This window comes from Lonchura striata, chromosome 1 (genome assembly GCF_046129695.1).
Source record: "Lonchura striata isolate bLonStr1 chromosome 1, bLonStr1.mat, whole genome shotgun sequence".
Lineage (NCBI taxonomy): Eukaryota > Metazoa > Chordata > Aves > Passeriformes > Estrildidae > Lonchura > Lonchura striata.
The window spans coordinates 121,361,780-121,386,363 of record NC_134603.1 but is presented as its reverse complement, the minus strand read 5'-3'; the positions used below and the strand labels follow the sequence as shown (position 1 = coordinate 121,386,363).

The window sequence follows — 24,584 nt, the reverse complement described above, 5'->3', positions numbered from 1 at the left end:
AGGTTTTTTGCTATTAATATTCTCTGAGCGCATTTAACTATAAACATCTCTCCTCATTTTGGTTCTTTAAAATTAAACTGTATTAAAAACCTCTCTGTTTTCTTCATACCAGCATATTAATTTCAGCTCAACACATTCTATTCTTATTTAAATAGCTATTGAAAGTATTTTAGATACATGAATAATGAAAAGATATGGGAACATGATATTGCTTTGCTTCCCAGTGAGCTTTTCTTCTTTTCAAAATTAAAAAATATCCAGATAACTTCAAGATGACTAAAGTGCCATTTATTTTGTTGCTATTAAGCCAGTTAAAGATGCTGCAAGAAAATAGAATCTAGGTGCTTAAAGGGAATTTGAAGATAATCTGGTCCATTCCCTGAATCTCTTAGAGTCCTAAAATGCTCCTGTATCTTTGGTAGAGTAAAGAATCTGAATGTTCAGGTCACCCTACCCCATTTATAGCCTCCTTTGTATTCAAATCACATAATTCCTTAACTCCTCTTACTGTCTGAGCTCATCCTTGGTTAAAAGACAGAACCATGACTTAGGAATTCATTTTGTGTTCAGCAGTGGAAGCTCGGAAGAATATTCCAAATATTCATTAAATTATGGGGAGTGATAGTTACTAAACACAGCTTGCTGGTGACAAAGAACTACTGAACTTAATCAAATGTAGATATGACTGGAGTATTTTTGATTCTATAATCTTAAAAAATACAAAATCAGTAATGGTAAATTAATGAGTGTTGGGGAAAAGACAGCCTTGACAGTACCTGCAAGGAATGGTCTCTGAGATTTCTGTTTTATTTCAGAAAATTAAGTTATTGTATAGAGTTCTAGCAGTGTTAGTTTAGTGTTAATATGATGCATAAATGTGTATTTCAGCAGTTTGCTCAAACTAAGGATAAATTCATTTTAAAGAATTCAGATTCATAAAAAACATACCTATTTCTTTCCATATGGTTTTTTACAGGCATAACATTCCATAGGCATCTGTGCAGCCAGAATTCTTTTTCAGATTCTTATTTTCTGGGATCTCAGCTACACTATCCTTTCTCTGCATTTGACCATCCTAGTTTTGCCTTATGCATGTCATTTTCCTGGTGTTGTTTTGATGATGTCTGTCCCTGGATGGATTTTTACACTTTTTTCCTCATTTTGTGTCAGGACCGAGCTGCTTTCACTTTTCTTGTGTTGGCTCATTTGGTAGCAAGACTTCCCAGTGCCTACTGGATTTTCAGTCCATGTCATGTTGTCCCACAGGCTCTCTGTAAACATCTACCAGGCTACTTCATTTGAATTTGTTTTTAAAATTATCCCACAAATATAGCTGATTGACACAAGTCCTCCTACCACCTTAACCAGAATAGTTTTCATTGTACTCCCCACTCTTCCTGTATCCATCTGTTCTCTTTCTTCCTGATACTTTGATTCTGAGTTGTTGGAGCAAAGTCTGTCTTATTTATCCCATTCTGTACAGTGTCTGACTTTATTTAATAATGTCAGTAATGAATGGCATAGAAGGAGTATATTTTCTAACATGTACTTCAAAGCAGTGTCAGTAACAGGATATGGTTTCAAGAAAGGAAGTATCCAGCCATTCTGGATGCCATTAAAGATAAACACAGTACATAGTATCTATTGGCAAAAGGTTAATCTGAGCTGCTTGCAGATAAATACTGGGATGATGGCCATACAAACACTTCAAATGCTTCTGGTAGTTGAAAATTAAAGGAGTAAAATCAAATTTGTTTGAATAGTTGGAATTATTACTTCCCCTCTGTTACTATATAAACTTTCCAGCAAATTGACACTTCTACTGAGCTGTTGAGCTTTTTTTTCTTGCTATTTGTTCAGGTTATTTGTATTCTAAGTAGGTTTTTGACTCAGGTTCACCAAAATAAAACATGTGAGGAAAAGTAATATTCTGGCAGATTAGGTAATCCACTAACAGATCAAAAGACATACTCAATTATTGAGAAGCACTTTTGGTATATAGGTAGGCAATTGAGTTTTTATTTAAACTGTGAAAGGCAATGACTATGTTCCCAATATTTCTGCAGTTATCCCTGACTTGAAAGAGAATTTATGGTTTTTATGGTTTTGGTACTATGGAGTTTAGCAGAACATGTAAATCCATGTCTTCTGAAATACTTCCTCTCATCAGTAGGTCTTGACTCGTGGTTAGAAGCCATTGCATTTAAACCACTGTTCTGTAACTAGGGAGTGAAGGAATGCCTCTCTGTTATTGTTGGACTTTGCACCTGAGAATATTTAGGTTTTTTAACTGCCATCAGTAGGACATGCTGATCTTCAAGTTACATCTTAGAATTGGATCTGTTACTGTATTTTTCATGAGGTCAAAATAAAGCAATCTATAATATTTATCACCATCACATAAACTCCAATGTCACCTAAAAGATTACTTGGAGACTCCTCTCAGCCAGTCTGCATGCTTTTGAAATACTTGCTTATTGTAAATGCAGGCGAACCCAATGGGAAGAAATGACGATGTCTGACTCAATTCAGAAGGCTGAATAATTTCTTTATTATAACTATGACTAAAATACATTAATATACTATATAAAAAGGAAGAGACTAAAACTACATACTACTCTATCTGTCGCTCTTAACACAACTTGTGACTCTCTCTTGAGAGTCTGGACACAGGCAGATAGGATTGGCCATCAGGCTCAAACAATCCTCACCAGAATCTAATTAAGCACTCACTCCAGGTAAACAATTCTCCAAACACATTCTATATAGGAAAAACAAGGAGTGTTTTCTCTTTCATTTCTCTCTGTGTACTTCTATGAAAAATCTTTAGAGGGAGAGAAATGTGCATACTACACTTGCTCTTTCTTGTTTTTTCTATGTCCCTATTTTTTAATAAGCCAGTTAGCAAATTGTTTTAACTCCTTTCTCCACACTTGTCACAACATCATTTTCAATGTTTATTAGCACAATAGACTTTTCCTGGCAGTTAAGGGAAAAAGGGTGTATTCAAGTTACTCCCTTTCTTTGTTTCTAAACTTTCTGTATTGTGTCCATCATTTTTACCTATTTTTTTTCTTGTATGCTCTTTGTCCTTTCTACTCCTTTCTTCTGTATTTTTTTCTTCCTATTTGTCCTTCCTCCTCAAATAACTCCACTAAGCCTCTCTCTCCAGGTACAGCTTCACAGCAGCTCAGATTATACTGTCATTGCCTGTACTCCCTGGGTCTGTAAACCTGTTTTTCTCCTGTGCCTTGAATAGTCTTGAAACCACATTCTGCTGGGGAGGAGGGGAAATAAAGAATTGCACTAAGATCAACTTAAATAGTATTAGTGAGTAGGTGATGAGTCATTTTTCTTTATGCTCACATGTTTGTCACCATAGTTATTCACACCAGTCATACACCACATTTTTCCTGTATTACTTCTCATACATAGCTTCGTGTAATACCTTGGATGGCATTGGATTTTTTTGTGAATCTGATATATTTTTTGGGTGGATGATTCCTAGGAGACATCTCACATACTTCTTAATGATCTCACTCATTGGTACAAGGGCAAATACTTGACCAGCACAGACTTTCGCATTACTCTCTTGAGTTTGCCTTTCACGTGAAGCCTTTTCCCCCCCCTTCTGTTAATGTAATGCTAGAAGAGAAAGATTTCAGTGCAAGTGTAAGAGATTCATTACTATTGCCAGTGAAACAATGTGGGCTCAGCCAAATCTGAACACTGGGATAAAATTACCGTGTGCCATAAATCAGTATCTTTGTTAAGTCTTCATTCTAACATTCAATAAAATCTCGTTGGTCTCCCTTGAGTATCAAGACTGATAAACAAAAGATGGAAACAGCAGTCTGTGGAAAAAAGAAAAATCCTTTCCTTTGTACCTCCCATGTGTTTATGCCCTTTATTGGCAGTCTTAATTCTTCATATATGGAGTGGCTAAACTTGACCCCCATTCAGAAATCTCATCTGTCTTCACACAGGAGTATATTTGTGGAATAAAGTTTTCTGTACATTGGGGGTGGAATACCATGAGTCAGTTTTCCAGAACAACTGTTTTATTATGTGAAGGTCTGCTTCTGTGTGAATTTTGTAGAAGCATTGTTTTGGAGGAACAGGAAAAGTGTTGGTGTGGGTTTTATGAGTTTTGTCAGTTGATACTGTTTTTGTTGACTCTGGTATGTAGAAGGGTAATTTTACATAGGATTGTTCTTGAAAGTGTTTGGAAGGGTGGAGTTGGTTTCTTAACTTTTGGAAGTAACAAAGTTGTAGCATAGTTGTTACACATTTGCTCTTTTCAACTTCATTTGGTAGTGCAGCTACTTTGAATCTATTCTGATGGTGTTTCTTGAAGAATTTAGTGAGCATCTGAAGTCCTCAGTGGCTCTCCAGCATTAAAGCCTCTTACATGGAGAGCTGGATTACTGTGATTGCCCATGAGACTGCGCGAGTCTGGACTGGAAGACTAAATACTAATTTAAAGGAAAGGATGGTGCTCGGCAGGCTGTGATGCCATTGTTGTTTGGGATGTTGGAATAAGAAAGTTCTCTTAAGTATGCAATTTGTCTTTACTGTTTTTCAAGAATAATAGGGCACTGAGCACCAAACAGTTTTTAACCACTTAAGTAGAGGCAGTACCTACATGTCTGTCTGTGTCTGAGGAACCTTTCCACTTACTACAGAGATAGTGCACAGTGCCAAAGAAGTCAAAGTAATTAAAAACTACTGAACAACTAATTAAGGTACTGTATTATTTTGTCAAGTAATTATCTGAATATATTGAATGCAAATAATTCATGCCTTGAGCATCTTAAATCTGCAGCAAAATATTCTTTGAATCTGCCAAGAAATTTTGATTCTCTAGTTATGGCGTGACATTTTTTCAGTTTTTCATTTTTTCAGACTCCATTTTTGCAGTTAGTAATGACTTTTTAAAAATACAGAGGTACGCTAAGCATTAGTTTATGAAGGTTCATTTTAAATCTTTGTGTGAATAGTGTTTTGTAAGCAAAATAGATGAGAATTTACAAGTATAGTGACTTCTAATGCTTCTCTAACGTGATGGATTTGATTTATTGTTGATATGGTCTGGTAGCCAGCCTCTTTCTCCAATCTCATTTTCTGATAAAATGAATTTTAAGAGGAAATTGTTTGTGAGGCTGAAATAGCTGACTGTTTAAGGAATATAATCTAAAATAAAAATATGAAGAAACACACTTAATGCTGTAAAAAATTAAAGCTGTGGTTTTCAAAGAAGTGGCAAAGAGTAGCAGCTGTATAAGCAAATTAAATATTTATATGTGAAATGAATACTTACAGCCTAAATCCTTTCCTAGAATTTTTCATTTCCTTTATTACCATTTAACCTACACAGTGGAAGAAGAAATATTTGAATATATTAACTGATTTCTTAGATTTTTTTTTTCTTGTAAAGGACAAATTGGTATATGCAAATTATTCACAGCATCTTTGTAAGTGTTTGAGTTGAGTCTACATAGTAGTAGACCTGCAAGGTGTGGTAATCTAATTAAAAACTGAAAGGTTTTAAATGTAAGGTATTTTCCTTACATTTAAAAATTCGTAATATTTATTTAATTTTATTTTGTATTTATAACTCTTATAGAAAGTATTTGATTTGATTTTAAATCAAAGAGCTCTGTGAGAAATGAAATAAACTATATTTGGCTTGACTGAATTTAAGTGCTTCATACCTGGAATATTACCAGTGTTTATTTCATATAGATGTAGTCAAATTTTGTTTGTTACTAATTTCATGTTAGGCGTACTCAGTATATGCATTGATTGCCAGAGTTTCATCACTGTGCTATTTCACTGATAAAGTTCTTTTTTAAGAGAAAAACATTGAAGGAGAAGCCCACCTGCTGTGTAGTCATGTCTCAGCTAGGTTATAAATCATCTCTTGGCAAGAAAGCTTTCCTCAAAGAAAACAAATGAGCATGTCAGGGAAAGATTTGGCTTTAGAAATACAGCTAAGCAAGTGTTGTGCTGGCTGTTTTGCTAAAGATTCCTTGAAAAATTAGTATCTTGGTTCTCAGTTAAAGAAAAGGTGTGAATTTTTTTGCTATAAACTGAGATTGACTGCCAGGGCTTTGTGATATGCCAGGGCTTTGTGATAGGAGTTCTTACGAAAGCAAACAAATCTCAGAGTTCCAAATGTTCCTGAACTTGTACTGTACAGGTTTGTACTCCAGTTTTCCATGTTTCAGTTTCTTTTCACATCTTGATTTTAATAAATATGTAATTATCATCAGACAGTTCAAACAAAGATACATATATTGTATGTAAAACCAAAATTACATGCAGCTCAGTGACCAAAGGCTACTTTCCTTTTTAATATATGCTTCTTAACTAGTTTAAAAATAGCAGAATCACTTATGCTGCTTTATATAGCACATTTTAATGAATATCTTAAATATGGTGCTTTGGAGCTATAGTGAGAGCCCAGTAGTGGGAGGAATTGCTAACCAGCTTCCAACAGGTGTCATTTTCTAGTTAGTAATTACGGATAATGAATTTCATATGAAGTAGCTTCATTTTAAAGAAAGTGTTTTTTCAAGCTAAATACAGTTGAAGATGAGTGTTCTTTATTAGTATTGTTACAGATAAAAATTGATCTAGCTAAATTAAAAAATAAAAATAAAAATTTTATTACAGCAATCAAATTCTCTCTGAGCTAGCCACAAGGAAAAGGACAATGCCGAGGCTGGGATCCACGCTGGGTGTGTCACAGAATGACAGCCTCAGCAGAGGGTCACCCTATGCACACACATCACCCTTCTAGTACAAGTGTTTTTTCTAGGGAATATTTCACCTGAAGCTGGGATTTTGGCAATCAGCCTTTTCTTTCCGTTCAAAGTCCTACACATTCATAAAGTCTCTTTTCTCTGCACTGGGTTGGAACAATTCGGTGTCAGGTGGTGATGAAACTCCCTGATGTAGTCACAGGAACATGCATTCAGATGGATCAACCCAGAGGGTTTCAGTGGCCAGGGATGGTCAATGCCTGGGCGTTCCTGTATCACCTAAAGGAACGACCCATCTCTGGACAAGCCACAGGTATTAGCTTGCAAATGAGGTTTTGTCAGAGACTGGTTTTCGAGTATGTGGGGGCAACTCCCAGTACCTACTTGTGCATATTCCAACAATATCAAATATTACATACATCATATTATACTGGCGTGAATTATATTCATTACACATAACAGTATCAAAAATGTTGCTTTTGAGGTATATCACCAAATAATATTTTTTGATGAAAATACAATGTTGGGATTACAACAATATGCAGGGCATCTTTGTTCTATCATTTCAAGCATCAGTAGAACAGTGACACATATTTTAAGCTCATATAAACGTTTTAAGTTCTGAATGGTTTTGTATCTACTGAACATCTTTGTGAAAAATTAAACACTAAGAATCCAGAACATAAAGCAAAGCTGAAGTTCCAGTCTAGAAGCTATTCTAACAGGGCATGACTGAAAATTATTGTCCTGTCAAGGCAATTATATTGCCTTGTATGTTTTATTTAGGAAAATTTCTTGTTATTAAAGTATGTCATAGCAATAAGGCACCTTGCTCTCTGTACTGTCATTTAGTCCTTGTTGAGAATATAAACATAAATGTTCCATCAGAATATGGCAAGCATAAATACAGGTTTGACATCCTATGCATGTAACACTGTAGGTCATCCTGCAGCTGGTTGAGAAAACACAGGACTGTAGGGTCCTTAAGTCTGCTTCCCAGTATACCTCTTGGAAATTGATCATGTTGAGCTGTATTTTAAAATGAATATGAGGTTTTGATCTGAATAATTTTCTCATTTTAAAATTGATCACATACCTACATCTACAATGGTAGTATATTTTACATAAATTCTGATTTTTCTGGTGAATATCCATCCTAATACTGTCCTTTAGCTGCAATGATCCTTTGAGGTCCGAGGTCTTACCTGACTGGTCTAGAGTATCTAGGGAGCAATTGCTCCTCTTTTGGTTTTCTTTTTGCAAGACTAACCAAGCAAATTTTTGTTAGTCTTCTCAATGATACATGGTTCTTACTGCATCAAGTAGCCTCCTAGTGCTTCTGTTTTCTTCATGTCATTTGAAGTTATTGAAAATGGGAGAAGAGAATTGTGTGTAAAATTTCAGAGTGGCATCTTGAATGTAAGGTATTCCTGGGGGAATGAAGAAGTGTTAAAGCCATCTAATGCATTCCAGGGCTGTGGGAATGGGTCTGAGAGAGCTGGAAAAGCTGAGACAATTCAAACTAACCAGAATTCACTGGGGAACCAGAGATTCAGCACTGATGGGGAAAATATTATTTAGAAATACTGAGGGATTGCTTATGAGAATGCTTTAGAATAAGCAAGTGTACTGCAGAGAAGAATATGCTGTGAAATCTCTGGTTATGATGAGGAAAATTTGTTGTCAGTGTTTTGTTCACCGTTTGTTCACAAACCTGCTGTTGAATCATGCTATTGCTGTTTTGCTACATGTATTACAGTGTATTTACATGCCTTTTGAAAGTTGGGATGAATGTTTCACTGGAAAGCTGCTCTTTTTAATGTGGAAGACTTGAATCAATTATCATTTTGCAAATGCTTAGGAAATTGTGTGGCTTCTGTCAACTCACCCTTACTTACGCAGTGATGACCAGGCTTCTTAATACAGGTTATGCAAACTAAGTGCCCATAGTACCCCCAAGCAGAAACTCAGAAGGAGATCAAATAATGATGTTTGAAACCTCATCACACTGTCATAAGCAGTAGAGTGAGCACAGACAAACAAGTTAAAGAAAGCTAGAAAATAGGACTAATCCAGTCAGCTTCACTTCAGTGGAACAAAAGGTGGGATATCCACCCTCAGTGATATTGAACAGCCACCTCAACAGGGTCCTGGGCCACCTGTTCTCTCTGATCCTGATTCTGAGCAATGGGGTCGGTCCAGAGCTGCCTTTCAACCTCAGTGATTCTATGCAAATAAGGATTTTAGTAAAGAGTTTCCAGTCAAAAGAGCTTTTTAGATCTGAGCTTTCCAGCTCAAGGCAACAATCAGTAATAATTTCCTTGTAAATAAATACATTTATCCAGTGTGCAAAAATTAAAACACAGAAAATACCATCCAAATAGAAGAGCACACATCCTATGTATTCTTCATGGTCACTCAGAAAGTTGTGAATAATATCTTCCTTAACATCTACCACAATAAATGGAAACTATGACTAACTTGTGCTTTCTTTGATTGAGGTGGTATACGCAAAAATATAATGGATGATACATCAGGTTAATAGTATGCCTGTTATCATTCAAGAGCTCTCAGGCAGTTAAAAATTACTAATTGACTAATAAATCTGGAAGCAATTAAGGCTCATAAAAGTGACTTGTTTGCTATATCTTAATGAGAGTGAGAGCTGAATTTTTATTTGCAAGGAGACAAAATTGTGTATATAAAAAAGTAATTTAACATTGAGTTTTCTTTGTAAGCATATCCTAAAGGCATGTTTACATGGGTTTATATGGACATGTAATTTATTTTATTAATTTAGCTGTACATGAGGGTGTTTTTCCTCTTTTTTCATTTTTCTGTTATCTTGTAACAAGTTTAATTTTGGAATTTGACACTTGTGTTATTCCTTTGTCATAGTTAATGCATGAAATAATTCCAAGGCAAAGTGGAAGAAAACCAAGTGACAACATACAAGAAGAATGCCAAGAGGGACATAGTCAACAGTTAAATGTTGTACTGCATTCATACTCTAAAGTTTAATTGTCCATATATTGCGTAGCAAATACAATTAATTCCTTGCAGCAGATGGAAACACTGAGACAAAGAGATTAAATAATTCATTTCAATTAATCAGGCAAGAGCTAGTAATGGAAGCAGAAGTAAAATTCAAATCTGCTTGTCCCTGCTTGTATGTTTATGGTTAGTGTAGCATGATGATGAGGAGTTGGCCAGTCTGTGAGAGATGTTGAGGAGGCCCCTATCAGTGTCAGTGATCAGTGATGTTTAAGCAGGAGGCACCTGTTAGCTGAGGGTTTACATGTGTGTGCCCTGCTAGGATGATATGACTGTTTCATTTTCTGAAGAGGGGTGATGAGATGTTCCTGCCAACTTCCAAGTGCACTTAGCTGTGGTGGAATGGCTTTGGCAGGGCAGAAATGTATCATAGCATGAGTGTAGACTGGGAAGAGCATCACCACAGAAGGTTATTGGTGAACATAAAGGAGCTTTTCTGGCTGGCAGAATACACTGTCACCATTGTGTCCACATCTGTGATATCAGGATCTTCATATACATCAAAATAATCTGAAACCTACGGAGCACCAATTCCACATTTAACATGCAGGCACTCAGCATTATTCTTAGTATATCTCTGAGTGGCTTTAATTCAAGCTATTATCGATTGCCAGTGTCCACTGACTTAAAAAGCAGTAATTGTTAAGATGGAAATGAGGTGCAGAACTTCAAAAGTTTGCCAGTACATCTCAGAATTCATTGTACAGATCAGAAAATCTGTACTGTTGTGATGGCTCTAGAAGTGTAATACTGTAAATAGAGATCTGTGTATAATCTTGCCATAATCATATTGGGAATTTATTATTTTGGTTGATGTGAACAGGAAGTGGATACTTACAACAATGATGGGTTTATGTACTTTAATTTCTCTCCTGTTATTTTGGGGAAATACAACGTGAACATTATATTTGATACTGGAGAGGCAGAGCTATAGAAGAGTGATTGAAATAAAAATGTTACAGTATGTTAATTCAGGGAAAATATTTGCCATTTATTTTTCTTGTAGCAAAATTTAAAATAGCAAGAAAAGGTAGAATGAACAATTTTGCCTTTCAAATGAATCTATGAATACTTTTTAAAATGTGTGTGTGCATGTGTGGGAGTAAGGTAAGGGAGTGTACAATGAAAACATTCAGTCATCTCTCTTTCTTTTAATGAGACATGAGTGTAGGATAGAGAGATTATGAAGAAGAGATAATGTCCTTAAAAGCCAGTCTTCTCTCAGATTGACAGCCAACCCAAGTTTATGTGCTTATTCATGGTAATCAAGTACATATAAATTTAGAAGTACATACACTCCCTGGGCAAATAGAAGATCACAACCAACATAGTTAAAATTATAATTTGTGCTTTAACTATTTTGTTCATAGGTGTATGTCACAACCACTTGCCAACTTTTGACCTCAAAATACCCTTTACATTATTAATGATAGAGATCCTGGGAACACAACTGAGCTATGACTTTCATAATCCATGAAATCTATGTTAAGTAATCCATGTTAGGTCACTCTGTGTACCCATGGAAGCACATTTGACTTCTCCTGAGTAAAGGAAACTCTTTAAAGTTTATTTTTATATGGCTCGTAACAGCAGCATAGAAAACAAATTGTTTCTGCTATCTTTGCAGTGTAAAAACAAACTTTGGTTGGTCTGCTTAGTGCTTAGATCACATTAATCTGAATTTTACCAATAATTTTTGATTTGGAGATTGTCAGATACAGGTTTTATAGACACAGTAGTTTACATGCTGTGGTAAAATGTTGTTGGCATTCCTTGGCAAGTTCACTTGCCATTCCTCCTTCACAGTTACTCCTTTATTCTGTGGGATAAGGTTAAGTGTTTATTTTCTGGCATGTTTACATGACAAACTCCACCATGTAAACTGTAAGCTGGATAACTGTGATGTACATGCATAAAAGAGCAAAGCACAAAATAAATTTATTGGGCTGGAGTGGTTAATAAAATTGCTGTTTCCATCCTATAGCAACTACAAAAGGGTTTTTACATGTGGTACAACACATTCAGTTGTGCTTGGAGATTACATTTCTATAGGAAATAATTGCTGGGCTCCATCTTTGTATAGCAATCACCTAACAGGTGCTTCGGTGGATTTTGACTTAAGAGAGATTTGTATATATTGACATGTTGTAAAACATTGCATCTTACTAAATCAGATAGATTTGTGCTGGAAGAATAAAAATTCTGAAGCTTTTTCACTGTCTTTTTGCCTTATTAATTTCAAGTTCTATCTCTCTATGATCACAAAAATGCACTAAAATAGACACTATATTTGTCCCTCTTTTATTTTCTACAGCAATGGAGTTTCATGAAAACCTGCACAATATAGGAGCAAGAGAAGGCCTAAAAGAAAGAAAACTGCAAAAATCAGTAGAAAGTTTTACGTGGAACATTACAATTTTAAAGGTAATGTGCCTTCCTTTAGTTTGTTACTGTATTTTTCTGTTCAGAACTGTCCTTCTAATATTGTTACTGGTCATTACTGTGTGTCACAATTCAACTGGGTTTATTCACTTCTATAATCATAGTCAGTTAGGTTTATATAACCTGAAACACAGCAGAGTCTCAATGTGACTTGTTATTCTCGTGTAGTGTTATGGAAGCTTATTTAATTTAGGTTGTCTGACATTTTCTTCTTGCAATCTTTTAACATTGCAGGATCCTTCGTAATCTTTAATACCTGGCTGACTTTTGCAAAGTGGCTCATGCTGGAAGGCAGCTATGCCATTGTTTAAACCCTGTTCTGTGATTTGAAGGGGAATAAGTGTTAAGGTTAATGCAGTTACTGAAAAACAAAAGGGAAACTGTTACTGCTGCAGTCAGTGATTAATGTAAGAAGCAAACTATGTTCATAATCCAGGCTGGAATAAATTGCCTGTATGAGGTAGAGTCTCTCTTGACATTTTGTCCAGCACATTTGCTTACATTTTGATAAAAGAGTAAATGGTAAAGTAAAAGAAAAGCTTTCGGCCAGAGACCTTCAGGAAACTAGAACATGGAGCAGTTCAGGTTTCTTATTGGTGATCTTTGATCTCAGCAGAATATATCAAAATTTGTAGAGATAGCAAAACTGCCTCCCTTAATTTATTCCCTCAACTCTAGCTCAAATTATTCAAGTTTGATGTTTACATCCACTAATGAGTTCTTCTCTCCCACTCAATCAAATACTTCTTCACTACATTAAACTATAAACTCTGTTTTAATTATAAAGAAAATAATTTCTCCCACCTAGTTTTTATTTTTAGCTCTTCTTGACAATACAGTTCCATACTGCCTCTTCTTACAGTGAACTATGAAAGAATAGCAGTAATGCATATGTATTTTTCCAGCTTTCCATGTTGGTTTGAACTGTTAAGCTTTTCATGAGATCACTTGGTACTCCAATCCCTCTTGTGTTATACTGCACAAATCCAATGCGGGGGAGAGTCAAAAAGTGGTGAAATTTGCTACAGCATGTACAGTTAATACATTCTAAAAATATGCATGCAGGTTCTGCTTATAGGTAAAGGACCAGAATATGATATTTCCTGTATCAGAACAGAGTTTCCTGAAGGCAGTGTATGGGATGTGTCATGTATCAGTCCTGTGCTTCTGAGAGGATAGAGAAGAGTTAGTTCAGTGGCTTTGAGCAAATGTCAAAGAAATAAATTCCTATCCCTCTTTTTCTGTCAAAGGTGTCAGATACCAGCTTGGATAGGCAAATCTATTTTAATGCTTCCTGAAACAGCAGTACCTTTGCTTTGCATCTCTGCTTTACATTCTGAACATAAGGGTTGGTGGGGGGGAGGTTTGCAGTTGGTGAGTGACTGAATGTGAAGTCGTGATTTCTGCGTTCGCCAGGAACTGGAGAAGCCACATGGTAGGTCTGGCTCTGAGGAGCACTGAAGGGCTTGTATACATGTCCTTAGGATAAGCATAATTATGATGTTAGAAGGCCTTCCTTTTGAAGAGATTATTGAGAAAATCTCATCAACAGTCATTGGGTGGTATTTTTCTACTCAGAGATTAACATCCTTTCTTTTGGAAGGCACGATTTGTCCCATAATTAATACTTCAGTTAAAAAAATTGGCGAGATTTTAAGCAGCCTGTTGTTGAAACTTTAACAGGAGGCATTACAGAACATCTTTAAAGTTATTTACAGGTACTGCAGTTCAGATAGACATCTGCTAAGTGCTGTTGCTCATGTTTAGATGTACAGAAAGTTAAAGTCTGAAATTTATTTCAAGTGACACACTGAGGTCTAAACTCTTTAACTGTGGGCTATACCCATACTTTCGTGTCATATAGTTAAACAATTTCTAATATATTATACTTCCTGTCTGGAGAAAAAGATCTGCAATCATAATTTTGATCTCACTGTCTTTCCATTGCCATGTTCCCAGTTCTCAAAAAAGTATGAGAGAACAGGGATGAAAAGTGAACATCTACATTTGAGTAGAAATTGAGCAGAAGAGCAACAATCTGAACCACTTTAAGTATTTCTTTTATGTGTTGAATTCCCTGCCTTCTTCAAATTAACTTCCTTCTCAAATAGTACAAAAATGAATGTGAAAATACACAATAAATATGTGGACTCTTAGTTGTGATATAGGAATTATTGTGGGGCTCTGAACAGCCTTACTAAATAATCCTACATGAGTGCCATCCTCAGCTCCTGCACAGCAGATTCATGGCATGCTCACATGGTGTGGCTAATGTATTTTCCAAACTGATCAAGCTGCATTTTACCCTCGAGATACATATTGATTGTTCTCTTTCAGTTGGGACATTTTGACTGCAGTTGATGCAATGGAAAGTTTGATAAAATAGCAAAATTGACAGCTTAATTCTAGGTAAACTTTGTTTAGAACATCTGATGCAGTTATTGAGTATCTCTATGTGTTTTGCATGCACATGCATTACAGTTACTTCTTTAAAGGATTTAATTTTTCTTAATTTGAAGCCATGTGGCCAAATTTATGAGTGGTAGTATATTTGAATTCAGCTGAAATACTTCCATCCAATTTGTGTATGTGTGTATGCACACATGCCCATTCTTATTCACCCCATATATGTACACAGATAGATTTAACTTCACAATATCACTTGGAGTAAATTTGGTCTGTTGCCTGTCTCAGAGGTTGTAAAATGCTAGAATATTAATCTCTTTCAATTAGACATTTATTTGCTAGTAATTTATTTATTGTTACTACTTAGGCTGATAGAATTCATATTTTCTAAACATAGATAATCACATTTTCTGCCAAAAGTACACTGTTGTAGGAGGAAAATCACTCTTATGTGCTGTTGTAGGAAACTCCTACAACTTACTGTAAAAATTTATGGACTTATCTGGCATAGAAAAACTTTGATAAAAACCTTCTATAAGGCTCAGAATTTGAGATGCCCATAGGAAGAAGATAGCAGCAACTGTAAATTAGTCTTGGCAATGAACAGCTGCTCTAAACACAAAGGGAGAGGTGAATGGAAATATCTGGAATTAACGTGGGACTCCTAACTTCAGCATTTGCTAGATGTTTCTTGTTGGCTATGAGCTTTTAGGCATGTCACATTATATGATGTGCATTACTTTCTCTTTCAAGGCATGCAGTCCATGGCATCTGTTATCTCTGTAATAGCATTAGTTCTGTACCTACAGTATTTAAAAAAATGTATTTATAAATGGCACATTCAAAGCACTTACAAGACTGCAGCTTCTTACTATTTAAAAAATAATCTGAACATTTTCAATCAAATTTCCAAGTGAAGTCTGGCAGCCACGGAGCATTCATAAAGACTCTGAGAGTTGCTGGCTGGTCCTGTAGGTCCTCAGAAGACATCCCAGTTCAGTTTTAATATCTGAAGCTACTAGTCTCTTGATGTTGCTGGACTGATGGGATTTTGTCTCCTAATTAACCCCTTATTTAGAAGTTAGGAAGCTAAGGCCTTTTGTCCTGATTCCAAAACTGCACTCAGATCACATCAGCTGGGCATAGAGCATTGTAGCATGTCACAGAATAATAGAATGGCTGGGGTTGGAAAGAACCTTGAAGGTCATCAGTTTCAGCCCTGCTGCCATTGGCAGGGACACCTCCCACTCCACCAGGTTGCTCAAAGCAATGTTCTGTTGTGCTCTGAGGAGCACTTTGAGAAAGGAATAGTGGCTTCTTAAATTTCCTGATAGGAGCTTTGGGTTACAGATCCTTAATTGGTTTACAATCATTAATTGGTTTACAATCATTAATTGGTTAATTAATTGGATTGGGTTACAATCATTAATTATAGAGTTTCTTGGGATTTTTTGGGGGAAAGGGTGCTCATGCTCATTTTAAATGTCATCTGTGCAATTTTACTTTCAGTGTGAACTTTCAGGTTCACATAATTAGTGAAGAAACAGTTGATCAAAAATCATAAGTGAATACATAATAGTTTATGAAGGTAGCTGTGCTGAGACATTCTAATTGATTCTGTATCTGTCTGACTCTGAAATGGTACCTCATTTTGGATGTACAAGAACTGATAAGGACCATTTTAAATTTGTTTTCAGTTACTGTTATGGAGCTATGATATAAAAACACTACCTCTTAGCCAAAAGTTTCAAAACAAACAGAATGTTTTTAACAATGATTTAAGAAACAATAAACCAGACTAGATGACACAGACAAACTGTGCCAGAGAGATTTAAAGGGTACTGAGTTTGGCTTCCAAATTAATCCATATTCTTTATTGCTGCTGTTTACTAAAAGCTTTTGAATGAATATCAGTTTTGTTCTTTGACTTCTTTAAGGTCTTTTTCTGTGTCTGCCTAGAAAACAACTTTTTCTGCAATCTGTAAACAGGAAATATTCAAGTTACATAGTGCTCAGTTCTGTAACTGAATTGTGACCATGGTGAAGGAAAGGGAGCCATGGTTGCCTTGTGCTGCTGTGAGGAGAGCCCTCTCCCAGTGCTCTGCGAGGCTCAGATCCATCCTGCTCCCAGCTGGGAATTACCACAAGCTGCCTGATAACCACAGTGCTGGTTTTTTTTGTGTGCTTGGCAGGCAACACTAAGGGCTAAATTAGTTTACATTTTGACCTAATCTGAGGTGAAAGCCTTGTGAAGACAGCCCTTCCACAGGCAGAAACACACCGATTTGCTTTACAACTGCTTCAGATCCCAGTATTGAGTTCTCTGTGCAAACCAGCTTTGTTTCTTGGAATGTGGATATTTTGGGACTCCCTTAAGATAAATCTGCTTGCCTAAAATTTGAGCTCTTTGAAATTCTCTTGTATTGACTTTACAATATGCATTTTATCAAAGCAAGTTGCTACAGTCATTTGGGTCTGCTAAGAACGGGAAAGAGCCCCGAGTAGTCCACAGATCTGAGAGATTCCCATGTTCCAGCTTGCAGTCAGCTGACCTTCCTATTAAGTCAACAGCATCCACTGTGAAAATCAAGATGCATAAAATAGAAAGAATTGAAACTGAATCTTGAGAGCCCTTGGAGAAGAGATATTTGATACCTAACTAGAAAGAAAGCCGTTGCAATTGTTAGATGGCAGTTTTTTTCCAGATCTGGATGACTTTTTAAATTTTATGCCGTTCTGATGCATTGTATTGCTTTTCAGTGGTGTTCACTTGAATCTTTGAGGTGCATGCTGTTTCATTTCCCCAGCATATGTCTTCATGATGGTGTATCAACAGAACTAGGCACTTCATGTGAATTGTGCAGAGCTCTCTCACTTGAGCTCATGGCATTTTTGGTAGTAGTGGTTGGCTCTTGTTTTATCTTGAGATCAGGATATATCAGCAGATAATGGCAACGCAGGTGGGTTTACAAACATTTTTTGAGTTCAACAGCATTCAGAAATAAATTCTGAGCATTGGAGAAGGGGGTAATGAGCACTGATACATTTTTCTATTTCACCCTGGTCTAAACATGATGCCACTTGGTCAACAGTGTTTAGTCTGAACACTTTGTCTGCAATAATCCAGGCTTTATCCTAGATCCTGTTTTGTCTTCAAAGTTCATCTTCCCTGATTGGAATTGTCCAGACACTCACAGTTCCCTGCTGAAAACCAGCCATTCCTGCTAACCCCTGATTCCTTCTTCCCCACTTCCCTATAGACACTATTCTGTTTCCACTTGGTGCCTAATATTTTCTTCTTCCTCCTTGCCACCTCTAGAGATCCTTCCCAATGAGTGTTAATTTTCATTTTCTCATCACCTTACTGAATTTGTTGCATTCAGCAGCCTTCTCCCTGCTCATTGTTTTTGTTTCTCTTTCTCACCAGCTTTTATTCTCATTACCAATCTCTTGCTCTTTTTGAGTTGTTAGTCCTACTTGTATATAATTTTCAGGCTACTTTCAATGTGGTGAATTTTGTCAATCTGTTTTCTTTCTGTATTCCAATCCCAAATGTTGCCTCAGTCTTTCCCTTTCTCTACTCACCTGTCAGATCCAAATTTAGTGTTGTCACGCTGTGTGTGTTTCACAATCTCCTCTTGCAGTAAGATCTAGCATTTGCCTTGTATAATGCAGTCCAGTTTCCCTTTCAGCAGCCCTAGGCCTCTTGCCAGGTCAGTCCCAGAGAATGCTCTTGCAATCCTTTTCCCCATCCACTTCTTCTCCAGTCTGTCTCAGGCTCTTCTTTCCTCCCCTCTGGTCTGGCTTTCACCCTGCTGGCATTGCAGCCCAATGTTGGTGGCTTGGAGAAGCCATCCAGGAAAAAAACCCAGCTTTTTTCCTAATGCACATTCATTATCCTGTGGAAATGGAATACTGTATTGCCACATTGCTGGAGCTGTCAAGAGATGAAGGATGATCAGGAGTGGAATCCTCAGTGATTTTACTAACCACATTCAAAATCTGATTTTTGTTTATTAAAAGCTCATAACTTGGATCTACTCCCCTGTAGTAAATTAGAAGTCCCTACCCCAAAAGAGAGTAGGGAAGTAAGTATAGAAGATTGTTAACAAACTTCTGATGGCAATTCTCCATTTTTATTCTCAGAACTGAATGAACCATATGGATGAGGTTAAAGAATAATATTAAGCAGAAATAATAATAAAATATGCCAAATCTGCCAATGGCAAGAATCCTACACAGAAAGTGTCAGCTTCAGTAGTTAAAAGTTTGGCAAGCATATAAGCAACTGAAAGTGGGGTGGTTTTTTTAACTGAGAAGTTTTGGGCAACCTTATGAATAGACTGTTTGCTAGCAGCTCTGACTGTAATAAACAACTTGATTAAAATTCCAGAACTATATTCTACTAATCCATGTAAACCAGAACTTGGGTTAGAAACAGATGCACTCCAGATATGACTCATTTAGTGTGCTGGAGTGTTTTAAATTAGCTTTTAGTTATTTGTTAGTTTGGAAAAAAAGTAAGTGAATTTAAAAAAAAAAAGTAGCCCAGTTTTCTTTAGAAGAAAATATTACTGAGGCTTGTGCTATGATTGATGACATTCTAGATTTTTTTCCTCTCTGGTAATCAGAAGGAAAGACTTTGGCTATTATAGTCTTGGGTGAGGAGATGGGGAAACATTATTTCTTTGAAGAAAGTAAAATTTGTTTTCAATTTGTGTGTCTCAAATATATAATTCTACTCACTTCATTAGATAGTATTTATGTTCTGAATTGCTGAAGATGCATCAGAAGTACCACACCATGAGTGCACATGTTTTTGTCTGTCTGCTATTCTATCTCTACTCCTATATTTTTAAAATCAAGAGGTAAAGGTGCATTTCAACCTTATTTGGCAGAGGAGAGGCAGTGTATTATCTTTGAAAAAGATACTAGCATGTTGTCAAGAGAAGTGTTTGTCAGGAGGCAGAATTTACCCAGGATGGACAGACATGACAGGAGAAGGTACAGTCAGTGTTCATCCCTCATTGGACACTGGTACTGGCAGTCCCCAGGAACTACAGTACCTGGACTTTTTTTGTGTGTGTGTGTGTGTAATTTCTCCCCTTCAGGTATGCATGTCTCTCCTTTAGATATTTTCCTGTGAGCTGTGAGCAGTTCTCCCTCAGGAGCACGGGCACAGCACAATCACTTTGGCCCTTGCAGACTTGCTTTTCCTGTTTTTGAACTTCTCTGTGCACACCAGTAAGACAGACATGCTCACCATGTGCTACAGCCTCACTCATTCGCTGCAGGTGGGCAGGGTGGGCAGAAACCAGCTGCAGGGAAGGCTGTCCACAGTCTCCCAGTGAGAGCTGTTGCTATTAGAGGGCTTTAACCAATATGAAGAGATGGAGGACTGTAGAACAAGAGCCAAATGACCTAAGCCTGGGACAATTTCTCTTACAGCTTTGCTTATAACTTAATTGCTATGAAGAGGAAGATTGATGTGGCTCTTAAGGACATGGTTTAGTGGTGGACTTGGCAGTGTTAGGTTAATGGTTGGACCTGATGGTCTTAAAGGGCTTTTCCAACCTAAACAATTCTATAATTTTGATAAGGGATAGCGATAGTGCTGAACTGCAGACAGCCCTGTGAAGTCTTTGTCATCACTGTCCTTTTTATGTATTGCTTGCCAGCCTGTGTTTTCATGTGGCATGCATTGACAAGCATTGGTCCTTTACCATCCTGCTATTGAGTAAATCACATAGCTAAGGAAAAAAAAATCCCTAGGAACCAAAAAAACAGGAAAGCTTTAAATGCCTGTCTGAGGTATTAAAATCAATCGTCACAATTTTCATTATGCAGAAGCATTTATAGTCCCCATGGATTAAAAATACAGCACAGATTACTTTCTTGAAAACTGTTGGGCAGAAATTGCCCCTACCCCATTTGCTGATGCCATTGATTGGCTTCAGAGAAAACAAAGAGCTTGATTCTTTCTAACACTAAATTATCAGTATTTGAGTTTTGTTTTGGTTTTTGAGGAATTTTTTGTTTGTTTCATTGGTTGGTTTTGTTTTTGGTCTTTCTTTTTTTGTTTGTTGGTTTTTTTTAGCAGGACAACTATACTTTTGATCTGAAACAAGCAGAAGGGTAAAAGAGAAAAGAATGATGTTATCAAATGTGTATTCTGACTGCATTTTTTTCCTTACAGGGACAGGCTGATCTTCTCAAATATGCTAAAAATGAAGCACTGGAGAATCTGAAGCAAATCCATTATGCCACTCTTTCATGTGGACTTAATAAGCCAGGCACTGAAAATGCAGAAATCTCAAAGCCTCGTCGAAGTCTGGAAGTCATACCTGAAAAAGCAGGTGATGAAAATGGAGAATGAGAGAAGGCTCTTCTCGTAATTTTGGAGTTTATAACTCTGTGACCAATTGTAGCTGCATAGGACATTTGCTTTGCACTTACTGTTGGAAAATATTCGGAATTTTTAAAGCACAACTGGAGAAGCTAATTACAATCTATTGAAACTGTGAATGTATGTAGCAACTCTGCTTGTGAAGGCAATGATTTTGTGTAACATGGAAATTACATTATTGGCCTAAATATAGCATATATATGTAAAAGATACTGTAATTCAGTAATTGCGTGCTGAAAAGTTCATTGTAGTGCCATCAGGAAATGAACATTTTTAAAATGATCTAGCAGGAAATCAGTTGACAGAATTTGGCAAGATGCCTTGATTTTCAAACCAATTCAATTCAAAGGTTGTTTCTTTCTTTGCACAGTTTGCTAATTGTGCTAGTGAGATATATAATTCTTTTGAAAATCAGGTCTAAAAAAGTGGAATCCACAAGTTTCACACTATATGTAATTCAGCCGCTTGGATATTTGGGTTTGAAGTGGTATTGATTTTATTGTTGAGCCATAAATTAAAATGAGAATGTAATTAGACAGTGATCACTGACTTCAGTGCACTATAGGAGAGCCATTATGTAAAAGGAAAATGTGCAATCAATCTGATAGCCTATGTCAGAAGAAGATACCTATTTTGCCTAAGATCTTCTGCAAATGTGTGTAGATAATGTGACCAAACCGCAAGCAAAATGATGTAAATAGTTTTTCATTTTGTGAAGTGAAGTGCTCATATTAAAAAGAGTTTTATGAGATTGCTCCCAAACAAGTAAAGCTTTTAACTAAATTTTAACTTTTTTATTTTTTGAGTATTTTCTTCCTTACAGAATAGGTGATATCTCAATAAGCAGGTTTGTCAAAAAATAAATCAATTGCTGTTCTGATCTTTTTTGGTTTTCTGACAACATTAGGTAAAGGTATTGTAGCTGATATGCTCATTGTAAAATGACTATACCAACCTAGAGTGTTCTCTTACTGTTTCTGATTTAACAATAAAATGGACTATATATAATTACAGAAGCTAATAAATTTGAAGAAAAACAAGTGAAATCCTCTGGAGATCAAAATGTGCTTTTTGTTCAGTTGTGGGGGAAAAGAGAAGATGGTGATGGTTGTTGAAAAGCATTCTTTTAAGTAGTAGTCTTCAAGACATGCATTCTACATGGATTTTTGTTTTAACCAGTTCAAGATGCTCTTTCTGCACTTAGAGTGTAATGAAATCCACGTAGGTTTAACATCCCATAAAAGTCAATGGAGCTCTGAACAAGAACGCCGTTACGCTTGCACCTCATTGAATTATTAGGGACTTCATTTGTTTTCTAGTCATTATAAAATTAAAGTGGGGATGGGGTGGGATGAAAACAGTTTGCATACTAAATGTCACATCTTGAGCCTGCACTTTTAAATGTCAAACTGTATGGGTTAGGAGCAGTTTTAGAAGGTGCTAAGCTCTTTCAGTGTCTAGTTACAGACTGTGTGCCCTAATGTTAGGATCTTGCTAGGAGTGAGTTCTATTCTGTGTAGTACAAAATGAAGCTTTTTAGGCAGTCCTTTTCTGTGTTGGCAGCTGAAAGTCTTCTGATGGAACCTGAAGTTGATGGGAAACAACTTGAAATTCACATTGTTAACTGTGTTCTAAGCCACTGTGAAATTAGTCTTCCAGGACCAAATATATCACATCTAAATCTGTTTTAGGGTCAGATTTAAATTTATCTACAGCCAAACAACTGCTTTGGATCAAGATCCATCTGTACCATAAATATGCAAGGTCAGTTTCACTTAATCAGAAATTCCAAAACCTAGGCTGCTGGAATTTTATTTCTGAACTTAAGTCCTAACTGAAAGATGTAGGCTGTGGGAAGATGTCATCACTGTTCACATTATGTTTCAGAGAGACCTAAAAACCAGTAAGGCCCCTTTTGCAGTCCTGCCCCAGCACTGTTTTTATGGCATTTACAGAATGACATAATTTATATCACAAATGAAGCATTTCTGTAAGAGTCTCTTCCTCCAGCCAGGTTATCAGAACTGATGTCTTGGGCATTCTTAGCATTGACATATTTCTGTTTAGCACATTACAACCTGAACAGAGGTGAGGGAACATTGAAAGGGTTCAACACAATTTGATGGTTTTTCCTTTGTCTTAAGGCAAAAAGTAGTAAGTGAAAATTGATTATCACATAGACAAGATTTTGCATGTTCCACTCTTACAATATATGTAATTGTTGATTACAAAACGGATCATGTTCTGCATTGTTGTATAATTTTTGAGCAATATAGATGCATAATATATATTTTTAAAAAGTTAAAATACATGCATTTAGCTAACTGACCCTTTAAATCTGTTAGCATCTGATTTTAGTGCTGATTCCTTAAAATGGAAGTCACTTTTGTGCATTATTCATTCTCGATCCAAAACTGTATGTACTATAAAATCATAAAATGAGCTGTCATCATCTTTCTGAAAGATGATGTGTAGCTAAAAGTGCTTCAGGAAGTTTACATGTTGCATGTTAAAAGAGTTGGATAATCACTTGCAAGCAAAGTATCTGGCTCTATTGTTAGTCCAGTGATGATGATTTCAACACCAAATGTATGTCTGGTTTTTTCAGTTGTATTTTCTTAAAGCATTCTTTGCATCCATATTATTAGTCCATTTTTTTTACAATGTTTATTTTAGGATATATAGAGAGATGCAACCAAGCCCCAGCAAAGTATTCAAAACAAAATTAAACACAGATTGACTTTGCACTTTTTGGGGGGTCTTTATTTTCTTAAAAGTGTAATGCAGTTGAACTGTTTACGTAGTCTTTAGCTGTGGAAGATTGATCCAAAAGATGAGTGACTGTTTACATGACTGCCTTTTAGCTTTTGTTTGGCTTCAATAATCATTGAGTGACTACAGGTATATGTCAATATATAACTCAATTTAAAATTAAAGGGCAATTGGGAAAGGAAAATTCACATACAGATTAATCATATAGACACTAATAGTTAAATCTTTTTTTGAACACAAGAAAAAGTTTAAACAGTGCCTGTTTGAAAAATGAGCACCTCCAAACCTCATCTGCATTCTTCCTCCCTTCCTCATTGGTTTTGCTTGGTGTGGTACATAGCAGCCATTGGATATTTAACCACAGAGCCAGGACCATGCCTTCCATCCTCTGTACACACCAGCCAGCTATAGCAGACAACTCTGTTCTCCAGGCATTCCCCCAGCAGCAGTTACCAAGGGGCACTCCTGAGCCTAGTGATGCCACCAAAACTGTGACAGCCTTCAAAGCAGAGCTGAGGGCAAGGCTGTACTGTTGAAGCTGTGGCCTTTCTGATGCCAGTGGTGCTCTTTACTCAAGTCAGTATGACTGGAATTTAAGTGTAGTTTTGCAAAATTTCCCCTTTTTCTCTACTCCTTTCTTTTTACACCTTCATGTTGTTCTGTTGCTGAACAAAGAATGCTAGAATGGTGCCCTGCACAATTTCACAAGCTGGCCCATTCAGCTTGAGAAGATGCTG

The 24,584-nt window shown here is 36.5% G+C and overlaps 1 protein-coding gene across 1 annotated transcript in view; it reads left to right on the top strand.

Annotated features, from left to right (window-relative positions):
- The window catches only part of PLCL2 (phospholipase C like 2), a 99,979-nt gene extending 77,858 nt beyond the window's left edge, over positions 1 to 22,121 (top strand). The window contains exons 6-7 of the mRNA XM_021538140.2: positions 12,136 to 12,245; positions 20,866 to 22,121. Coding sequence (XP_021393815.2) covers positions 12,136 to 12,245; positions 20,866 to 21,045 — 290 coding nt within the window. The 3' untranslated portion in view covers positions 21,046 to 22,121. The remainder of the gene's footprint in view (positions 1 to 12,135; positions 12,246 to 20,865) is intronic.
- Positions 22,122 to 24,584: the final 2,463 nt, after the last annotated feature.